We start from the raw sequence: 11,067 nt of genomic DNA, 5'->3' as shown, positions 1-11,067 counted from the left end.
TAGGGGGGGAGCGGGACAAGGGGGCAGCCACTATCTTGTCTGCTGCCCCTCATGCCACCCTGCTAGCTGGCACCTTCCCTTCCTGGCAGCGACCAGCAGCAAGGACCACTAGGCAGCCAGCACTTTTGTTGTTGATTTTCTTGTTGTTTCAGTTTCCTTGAAATCTGTGAAACTGCAAATTAAGCAGGTCCTTAAGTCATGCCTCTTTTTCCAAGCAGCTCTGAAGGCTGGTTCTTCAAGGAGCCATTAGCACCTCTTCCCTGTGAGAAGCAGAGTGTGAACAAATACTCATATGAAGTGTGTTACTTAGACACATTAATCGGGGAGAGGGGGAGTGAATTTGTTTGCTGCTGGTGGGGAAAAAATTGGAAAAAAGGAAAAGCACACATACAGAAGCACCTCATAAGGTGTTCTGGGAGTCTTTTAGCCTTATTGCTCCTGCTTCCCTCCCCTTCTCACAGATCTCCCCTTCCCTGAGCAAGGGTCAGAAGAGCTGCTTATTTATCTATGGACAGTTAAGAGTCAATAGCAGGACATCAGAAGGTACTAGATGTCAGCAGCCCTCCAGCTCCCTTGCTGGCAAATTTTGGCAAAACAAGCACACAGGACACATTTTTCCCCCCTGGTTAGCTTGCCCTGTAACGTGAAGCAGGTCACGTGGTGTGACTGTTTCCACTGAGCAACATTAATCTGCCAGTGGCCTTATAAATATCAGGAATAAAATTCAGTCTTCCCTGTTTTTGCACCTCCTGGAAATTTCAAAGCTTACCTTGAAGATTCTGTTGCCTTTTATTTGAAAGGGACGACAGTTCTGGATGCTTACCAGGAGAAGCTTTTTGCCAAAATAATTTAACTAAGTGAGTACTGCTAAACAGATAGGAAGTGTAATAAGACCAGGAGAGTCCTGGGCCCAGTCGGCCCCACTCAGAATCAGGGGAACAGGCACCACTTGCAGTGACCTGGCCACTCTCTTCTAGTGGCGCAGTCAAGATAGCCAAGTCCCTGAGGCTACATGCAACAGGCCCCACCTGCTCCAGCTCACAGTACTGCGTGGGGACAAAGACTTAGGTACTTCCTTGTTTCACTTATCAGCAGGGATCCAGGTTTCCTGTTTCCCATGGAAAAATGGAGAAAACCGCGCATTTTACCTTTTACCAGAGGCAAATGCAGATTTCTCACTGGAGCAGCCCATGGATTTCACAGTTTTGCAATGTGCTCCCTGCAGGCTGGCACAGTTCCAGCCTGCAGGGAGCTGGGAGGGAGCGGGAGGAGGGCAGTCAGGCAAGGGGCGCCATGTGCATGTACATGCGCTCGGCCCAGGCAGCCTGGAGAGCAACTCCCGCAGGTAAGTAGGTGTGGGGAGGGTATTGAGCCCCCATAGGGAGGGAGGGGAGTAGTTGGGCAGGGCTGGGGCTGAGACAGCTGCCAGCCAAGCAGTGTATGGAGCTTGGGGCCCGGGGCCCCAATGTGCAGCTGTAGAGCCTCAATGGGGAGCAGGATGGGGCTGTGGGCAGCTCGTCTGGAGGGTGGGCTGGCTCCTTAGCACTGCACGCAATCCTGAGAGGCAGAGGGGACCTGTGCCCCCCCAGATCTGTGCAGGGGGCAGGGTTGGGGGTGGGCTGCCAGTTCAAGCTTCTGCCCTGCTGCCCTACCCCGGGGCCTCCACAGCCCCCTGGGGAGTGCACACAATGCCGGGGAGCTGCCCCCTCCTGCCTGAGCATGCAGCACACCCTGCACTCAGATCCCCGGGTAGGGCATGCAGCAGCGGGGAGCTGGCCTCCCCTGCCTGAGCCCATAGCAGGCAGGCAACAGGGAGGGGATCCAGGCTCCACTCAGCTATGGCCTCCTGTGAGAGGCAGGGGGCTGTGGACCGGGGGCCAGGACCCTGTAGACCTGGCAGCTGGGGGTCCTTTCCAGCAGGACTGTGGGTGGGCAGTGGGCTGTGGGTGGGGGGGGATAAAGAGTGGCACCAGCAGGGCTTTGGGGGGCCTTTTATTTTAATCATGGATTTTGGGGGGTTTTAAGAGAGAATTTGCAATTTTTTTATCAGTGAAAACCAGGATCCGCGTTTATCAGATCTCTGGTTTTGACTCTTGATTCTGGTTCTGACTTCTGGCTAACCCTGACTCCTGGCTTCCTAGGAACCCAGCTCTACGACATCACCTGTCTGTCAGGTGACTGTCTCTGACTGCCTAAGACCCACTAAGACCAGCTGGGGCCAAGGCAATAATCCAGGCTTACTGCAGCTAGCACATGTTTTCCCTGCTGCCTCAGGAGGTGAATTGCCTTGATTCTTTAATTGGAATTGGCTGGGCCCAGGGCTCTGTCCTGGGCCACATAAAGATTCTGAATAAAAAAAAATCATTTCAGTTAATCAGAGATGCATTTCCTTATCACTTCTGATGACAAAATCCTATTACTTCTCCACTATAATGTCTCGCTTCTTCCAGAGTGTACAGAACCTGAATTTATAAAGTAAAATCCAGAACCAAACCTCTTTCAGGCTTTCTTTTATACATCACAGAAAAGAGCACAAACTTATTTCTTCTTTTTGTAGCTCACCACTTTGTTTTGTTTGATTTTTTACTGTAATTGCAATTAATGCGCTTTGCTGAGGGAGAAACTGGAAGAGAGAAAGAAAGTGAAAGAGAAGACTACAAGTCTGAGGAAGGATACAGGCGAGAGGAAGGGATAATCTGAGAAGTGTGTGGCAGGGGGAGAAACATGATTGCTGAAGAAAGATCCAGCAGCAAAGAATGTGGAAGTTAGAAAAGGGTGGAAGTTCAAACAACATGTTTTCCACTTTTGCACAGTTCATGATCGGGTTTCTGTGAAAGTGTGCTTGCCTTAGCAGAGATCAAGCAGCTTTCACAGTTCCTGCTGGCATTATCCTTGGCTTTAGTCCCACATTCTTGTAAGCATTATAAATTGACCTCCACACACTAAATATTTCATTAATGCTGTGCTCAAGGTGTCTAGTTCTCTTACTCCTCCATCTCTCTTCACTGGCTTTCAGAATAAAAGCTCTGGTGTTAGCACTTTAAGAACCTCTGCAAGTGGACGTGCCCTGCTGGATTCCAAAGGGCCCTTACAACAGTATAGCAACTTTAACTCTGTGGTAAGTTAAAATCCAAGGTTTCTTTTCCTACAATAATTAGTAACACGATCTTGAGCCAACGAGATCTATTATAAACAACTGATATAGCACTCTTCCTTTCTGGCAATGGCTTCTTCACCAGGTTTGGATCACACACATTGAATCTTTCCCACCCTGGTGTGATTTATTAAGAGGAGTAGCCTCTTGTGTAATTCTAAGAGAGAAAGTGATTTGTGAAATCTACAAGAGATTGTCTTTAAAAAAAACCAAAAACTCTTTTCCTCCTCAACCAGTCTCCAATTTTAATTTAGTTGTTGCATGATCATTCCTTTGTGATCTATTAACTGCGCAATTATAGTTACATGTCACAAGCAGGTCCTTCCTCTGAACTAGTCTAGTATTTTTATGAATTCTAAGTGGATCTATAATGTGACAGAGTGTGTTTTTAGGTGCTTCAAACACCAACATCCATGTATAAGCTATTTACAATAGCATGAACTCAGGTATTTAGCTTCTGGAGTCACTAGGAGGCATGAATGATAAAATCAGTACAAGTTAATGTGAATGGTTAAATTTACCTTATTAAGTTATAGGATTTAAAAATGTTGAGAAAAAGGGTAAAGGATGATCATGTAACAACATACAGTCAATACACAATAAATTAGGGCCTTACATGTAGCAAGACCAAATTATTTTATTGCAAACAACCTGATATACATAAAATATTTTCATTAAAATTGTCTATTTCTTCCAGTACTGAATGTTACTCTTGAATTGCAGTGGGTTGGGCAAAGTAAACCCTATCTGTCACAAAATCAGAATGCATGCTGGGCAAGACCAAACTTCCTTTCCTTCCCCATCCCCTTTAAAGTCACAATCAAGAAAATTCTGCTGTTTTATATCTATAGTAGTACTTATGATGTGAAATCCTGTAAGCAGATGAGGAAGCTGGCTAAAAGTTCATTGTGTGTCATATTTAATGTGGTTTACCTATAAATCAATGCATTCATTCTGTTTAGCACTTTCACCCTGTCATTATCACAGGTACCTGATGCTCCACCAGCTTATGACAAAATTTCTGCAGAACCCTTGCCACCACCTTATTCGCCATGAGGCTGAATCAGTCAACTAAGGATACAACCTGATTCTCTTTATGATTCAGCCTAATTCCATGTATGCACCTAATATTCTTTATGGACAAACTGTAATAAACTACACATTTGAATTAGCTGTTGCTGAAAGTTACTAGGAGTGATTTGAATAACTACAGTAGGGGTTCCCAAACTGTGGTATACATACCCCTGGGGGTACACAAGACATCTCTGGGAAATTGTGTAACGGTGGGTTTAATTTTCATTCTAATAATAGTAATTGGCATTTAAGGGGTTAAAATAACACACATGCTGGTAGGGGTGCATGGGCAACTGGTAAATCTGGAAGGGAGTATGGAATAAGAAAAAGTTTGTGAAACTCTGATCTCCAGCATTCGTTTTTTATGATCCTTAGATAAATGTAACAAGAACATAGGACCAGAAGGAACTTATTCAGACTATCAAGTCCAGCCCTGCTTTCACAGGCTACCATTTGTCCAAAAGGGTCTCTAAGAACATCCACTCTAGCCTTTCTTGTATGCTTCAGTCAAATTAGCCCTGGTGTAATAAAACAAAACCAGGCAAAACAAACTACACTGTCACAGAAAGAGGAAAGACAAAGGTGTCAATAATACCTTTAATGCAGCAGTGCTTAACCCCTAGCCCATGATGCCATGGCATCTGGCCTGCAGGGCTTTCCAAGGATCCAAATTTTGTGGCCAGGGAGCAGTGGCAGTGTCATTCATCTCTCACCTACTGCCAAATTTCTGGACCAGTGGGGAGCCCCATGGGCCAGACAATACAGCTTTCTGTGTGGCTGGATCTGGGAGTATGGGGTTGGGTCAGGACATAGTCAGATCCTTGTAGCTGGGGTTGGATTGGCATGCTGGATCACACTGATAAACTGACCCCATGCAGGATCTGGCCCACAGACTGACTGCACTACTCATCCCACCCATGAGGCCAGAAGGTTAGACACTGCTGCCTTAATGTACCTTAGCCTAAACTTTTTATTCTCTCATTAATTTTATTCTTTCTTAATTCAACATGCTCAAGTGGACTGCCACACTGGGTATTTTATATCCCATATATTTCCTACCAGGAGTAAGCAGATATTGTAGAATATGAAACCATGTGAGAAGTGATTTCCACTCTCCTTTCTTAAGTTCCTTTTCTTTTTAAAATAAATTAAAAGCTTTCCCTGAAATTGCTTGGGCAAAAGAATGTGGGAAAGAGCTGAGAACAATTCAAACGCAGCAAACCCCTGCTCCAACCTTAACCTTGGATAAAGAAGTTGGAACTGTAGTGCTGCATTTCAATTGTTCTCAGTTCTTTCCCACCTAACAATAAGAATGTACCAGGATGCCCTTTTGAAATGTTCCTCTTTTGCATAGGTTCAAAGCATTCCTATGTTCCCACCCTTAGAGTAACTGTGACTGGCTGTAACCAACACATCTGATTTATCATTTATAATTCTGTTTAGCACTTTTACCCTACTTTCGTTATCACAGGTACTTGTTACTCCATTGGCTTCTGGCAAAATTTTTGCAGAACTCTCGATGCTACATTATTCACCATAATATTGAATTACTTAAATGTCTGTATTTAGCATTTTTAATGTTACAGATTCTTCTACTTTCTAATCTAAGCATTGGATACATTGAGTGCTAGTCTGAACTGTTCCATTTTAAGATACTTTCTTCTAGGAAGGTGTTACTTCAATTTGTTTAGCAATAAGAGAAGAGTGAAAAAGAAAATGTATAGGAAGATCAGCTTACCCTTTTAACAAGTGTGAAGAAATGAACTTATCCAGCTTGTCACTTCCTTTATTTCAGAGATGCAGGTCTAAATATTCTAGTTTCAAGTAGACATAATTATACAAACTGCCATTCTTTATACTAGGACAACTTATTCCCTTAGAAAAAACACTACCAATTACACTTCAAGCAAATCAACAAGTGTACAAGACCTAAGGGAAAAATTGGCTTTGATTATAAAGATTTTAAGACCAACAAGTGTTAAATGAAGAAAAGCTTAGAAGTGTTTAAGTTACCAAAAAAACCCAGATTTGGAATCCAATATGCTTCAGTAAGGGGTATCAGTACCGTGTTAGACTTGCACAACTCAACCATTTTGAAATTCTTTGATTTTATCAAGTATTGGTCCATAAATGCACAGAAAAACCACACACAGATTTTTAGATGATATCACCAGCCAGTGCTGAACTCCTTTGAATTTTGGACTGCTTATTTAGAAATTCCTTGTGATTTAAGTGCCCTTAGTATAGTCTAAATGTAATGTTTAACTTCACCCTTAAAAACTAACTTGTTCAGAGAGGCCTAAGCTTTCATAAGCAACAGATTTCTCTCTCAGATGTTATAAATGGACTTACAGAGAGCAAAGGTTCTAAGTAGAAGGGAATAAAGTAGTTTAAATACAAACAATAGGGAAAAGGGAGGCAAGGGCAGGAGGAGGGTGTGAGTGATTAGAAAGAACAGCTGTGGAAAGTGCTGTACCACACACACACACACACACACACACACACACACACACACACACACACACACACACGACAGAAGCAATTAACAACTCATGTTGAACTGGGTGTCCAGTTCTGCCCTGTACTATAGAATTGGTTTTGTAATCAAGAGGCTTGTTGCAGAATGAACTACCAGAGTCTGATTCCAGTTAAAATCAGACTAATTTTAACTGTGAGAAATACTTGTTTGCTAAAGCGATCTATTGGTGAGTGCTTTACCCCAGCACTGAAATAAAACTAATACTAAAATTATGCTATGACTTGAAATAAGTAGAGTCAAGTCCTCTATGAAAAAAATCATCTTATAAAACAACTGCAATTTACCTGTTCAAAGATTAGATCTATGGGGCTGACAGAAACACCATAGAGAGATATCCCTAATATTTTTTCATAGTAATATTTGCCAAGAATATTAATGGCAGATTTTAATTAGCTTTAAATGTGACATGACTTTAGAGAATTGGACAAGATGGAAAAAAGCAGTCTAGTATTGAGTGACAGGTATAATATCTTCAATAGGCAGACAGAATATACTGGAATCTAAACAAGCAATTCTCCATTCCAGGAAGCAGAAGGTAATATAGAAATGTATCTTCCTGTATAAGAAAAATGTATAGAAGAGCTTTCATAATCTTTCTGGAGATACTGTTATGGTCAGTGACATTTTTAAAAGATGTGTTTTATTTTTTTGTAACATACCCGATTAAAATAGTTTCCATCCATTATGTTGAGAAGATAGGCTGAGACTGTACAGGATGTTAACCTTTCCCTCTTTCAAAGCAAACAGGTTGGAAGAGAGATAGGAACATATGTTGTGGACTGGCAGAACTGCGCTGTGTTGATAAAGACTTAGTGCTGAACATGATTTGATGACGTAACCTTGTCACTTTACACTGTTTTGGCTGTGTGTGGCCTTAAACCAGGTGTAAATAAAATCTGAGAGTCTTCAGGCCCTTTAACACTGCTAAGAGTCCTTAGCGTATGTCACAGGGAGAGAAAAACCAGAGAGACTACCGAGTCCACGAGGGGAACCCCAGGGCCAGGAGCTGGGGGTGGAACAGGAAAAAAGAAAGTAAAAAAAGAAAAATTTGCTCACCGCAGGATGGGAGGAGCAAGGATGGTGGGGAAAGCCCACGCGGGGCATTGATCACGCCTTAAGGCACCTGCGGCCCGGCGGATGACGTCACTCACAATCGCCGGCTGGTGGAAATAAAAGGGCCAGCAGTGAGAGGGAGTGGGGGCACGTGGGTGCCGGGAGAGAGCCTGGCCGGTGGTGTTAGCCGGAAGCGCGGGACGCCAGAAGCGACTGTGCGCACCAGCTGCGGTGGAGCTCGGCAGCAAGCCAGCACCCGAAGCAAGAACGACAGCTGCAGGCAAGCAAGGAGACAAAGCGGTAGGAGATCCCAGGGCGCAGGGAGGTCAGCGGACCTGGGAAGACCCAGAGGGAAGGCAGCCTTGTTGGGAAGACCCAGAAAGAGGGGAGCCACGAGGAGGCAACCCAGTTGCAGTTTGAGGAAGACCCAGAGAGAGGGCTGCGGATCGGGGAAGACCCAGAGAGAGGGCAGCAGCAAGGCGGGGACCCAGAGAGAGGGCAGCAGCAAGGCAGGGACCCAGAGAGAGGGCAGCAGCAAGGCGGGGACCCAGAGAGAGGGCAGCAGCAAGGCGGGGACCCAGAGAGAGGGCAACGCCGTGGTAAAGACCCAGAGAGGGGGTCGCTGCTCTCAAGAGATCTAGAGAGAGGGTCACGCCGGTGGGATACTGGAGGAGTGGCATTGCGCCTGGATAGGTGGAGTGGGGTCATAGAGCTGGGCCACGTGGAGGTGGCTCCATCAATAAGCGGCTGTGCTCCATAAGGAAGCCCAATAGGGGCGGGGTTATGCCTCTATTGGTACTTAAGTTTCTCATTTGAGTTGTGAAAGGTGTTTTATGTTTCCCCGTATTAGAAGGGGCTGAGGTGGTGTGGAGGTAGGAAGACAGAGGGAGTGAGAGGTGGGTTCATTGTTAAGCATTTAAGGGAGTGTACGGTCAATCACAGAAGCAACCAGGACCCGCCAGGCTGGGTGAAGGGCGAGGTGTAGGGGAAGAGGAGCCTCGCAGAAGACATCAAAGAAGCAGGCAACCAACGAGGGCAACCGTGTCGCTCAAAGCCCCACCCACTGGAAGATTCGAAGTTGTGGCAGGCGAGAAGAGGCAGAGTGCGTGTGAAGATCTCCCGTAAGGCCACCTGCAACGGCGAGTACCGGCAAGCACTCAAAGCAAGGAAGCCCAAGGTACGATGTATGAGGCCCGGCGGGTACAGTGTACATGAAAAGTACAAACCACCCACTGTTAATAGGTACAGTGATTGTTCAATGGTAATTATTCAGCTAAATAAAAAGCTTCAGAATGGACTGATTCCTGTGCAAATCTAATATCAAGGATTCACTGAATTACCAGTATATTTACAAACATTTATTTGTAACTCTAAAAATGTTTTGTTTTTAAACATAACACATACTTTATATCTCTCAAAATGTAGAACAGAAGTTTTAGATTGAAAATATTTTTTATTAAGCAATCTGCTTTTTCTTGGTTCAGTTAGTTTGATCTAGGTTAGTTTTAGCTTATGCATACACTTTTTTAACAAGGAAAGCATGAATGAGTTCTGCTGTACTTTGGAGAAAGGGTGTTTTCTCATTTATCCAGTAGTGTTTTATTGTTTATTGCTTATTAAATTCTTTATCTTCCAACAATGAAAGTATGACCTCTTTCTGCACTCCTGAAAACAATTTTTATAGCTTTTTAGATGTGAACGATGGTTTAAATATCTTCCATGCTTCATTCGGGTCCTCTACTAGCATGTGTTTTAATTTCACATACAAATTCCATTAAGGTAAACTACAAGCAGTAAAGGAAAGTTAAAAAATCTTCCTAAAGTTAAATATACTGTGCACACGCACGCACACACTGGTGGCTATTCTGGTATCAAAATCCTGTATGTACTCAAAAGATAAAACAACCCTGATTATAAGACAAACCCCCAATAATTAGATTTTATATATGGAAAATTATAAATTTGATAATATTCCATGTATAGAATCTAATTATTGAAGGGATGTCTTGAATTTGCAAACCTCCCACTGCTACAGCAGGAAAAATAAATCTAAGGGTTAGGTAGCCCCTTTGTCCTCTGCTCCCACAACTTCTTCCCTCTGCAGCCCCTTCTCCATTCCTTACTATCAGATCCTGCTCTTCCTGAGCACATGAAAGCAAGGAACAAATTTGAAAGAAAAACTGACCTTGAAATCCACATAGCTGTAGCAATTTGCATATAGGTACCCATAGACTTAGTTCATCTAGAAGTGATGCATTTTACCTTTTTTGAAACTACTGCAACTTTTAGCAAAGGTATTCCATAAACAACACTGTTAAGCAGCACTTTAGCATCTACTTAGAGTACAGCCTTTTTCTAACATATATTTTGTTCTGAGGGCCAAATCAGTTCCAGATTCAATTGGGCAAAGCCCAACAGTTAAGCTCCAAATTTGACTGAGCAGAGCTCAATCGTTTAAGTCTGTGTGGCTTTACCATTTAGCAAGTTTCCTCCCACCCAGACTCATAGGTCTGAGGCTTCCAGATACTCCTTGGCAGGGGAGATGCCATGATCAACAAACAGGTTTTCCCTTAAGGTCAGGCTGGTCCCTTTCTTGCACTCCAAGCACGTTGACCCTTGCGATTTCCCCAAGGTGGTTTTCTCAGGGTGAGACCTGTCCATTGGACTCTGGGGCAGGCTGACCCCTGCAAGTTTCCCTAGTGCAGGAAACTCAATTACACGATTTGTGATAATGGGGGGCTATGTTTACGTTTTCCCCTTGGCTTGCTCCCTGGCCTTTTGACTAAGAGCAAGTGAGACTAGGGGGGCATTTGAACCCCAGGGCATCTGGGCCAAACTGCCTTTTTTGTTTCACGGACCAAATCAGTGACCTGTGACCAGTGAACTGATTAAAATTCACGAGTTTCAATCAAAAGCAGTTACTCAAAACAAGCCTTTATTCTTTCCTTCTCCCAAAGACACAAAACACACACAGCCAAGAGTAAAACAAGAGTCTTATATGCATGAGTCTCACCTACACTTTAGTTTTTCCTCTCCAGCTTCCTAGCCCACCACTGACTGGGAGAAACAGATCATCCTGTTTCCAGCATGTGCTTTCTCTCCAGCCATGTACAAGTATTTCAGTTCAGCCAGGAGAATTGCCAGTCTCTTGAAAGAAAACAGAAGCATACAAATATTCACTGAATTTCTCCCTGGGGAAAAATGCTCCTTCCAAGATCATTTAGGTCTCAACCTGGAAGATTTCTCA

The 11,067-nt window shown here is 43.9% G+C and overlaps 1 protein-coding gene and 1 pseudogene across 3 annotated transcripts in view; both read left to right on the top strand.

The window, feature by feature from the left end:
* Nucleotides 1-4,325, top strand: part of MLANA (melan-A) — a 12,996-nt gene extending 8,671 nt beyond the window's left edge. For all 3 annotated transcript variants that reach the window (XM_006018374.2, XM_006018373.3, XM_025197555.1), the window contains exons 4-5: nt 3,017-3,118; nt 4,142-4,325. In XM_006018374.2, the coding sequence (XP_006018436.1) occupies nt 3,017-3,118; nt 4,142-4,210 (171 nt within the window). In that variant the 3' untranslated portion in view covers nt 4,211-4,325. The remainder of the gene's footprint in view (nt 1-3,016; nt 3,119-4,141) is intronic.
* A 6,116-nt stretch (nt 4,326-10,441) lies between these two features.
* On the top strand, nt 10,442-10,580 carry LOC112549357 (annotated as a pseudogene).
* Nucleotides 10,581-11,067: the final 487 nt, after the last annotated feature.

The sequence above is a fragment of the Alligator sinensis genome, unplaced genomic scaffold, assembly GCF_000455745.1.
Source record: "Alligator sinensis unplaced genomic scaffold, ASM45574v1 scaffold392_1, whole genome shotgun sequence".
Taxonomy (NCBI): Eukaryota; Metazoa; Chordata; order Crocodylia; family Alligatoridae; genus Alligator; species Alligator sinensis.
Note: the sequence above shows the minus strand (reverse complement) of the source record. Positions and strands in the feature narration are given on the sequence as shown.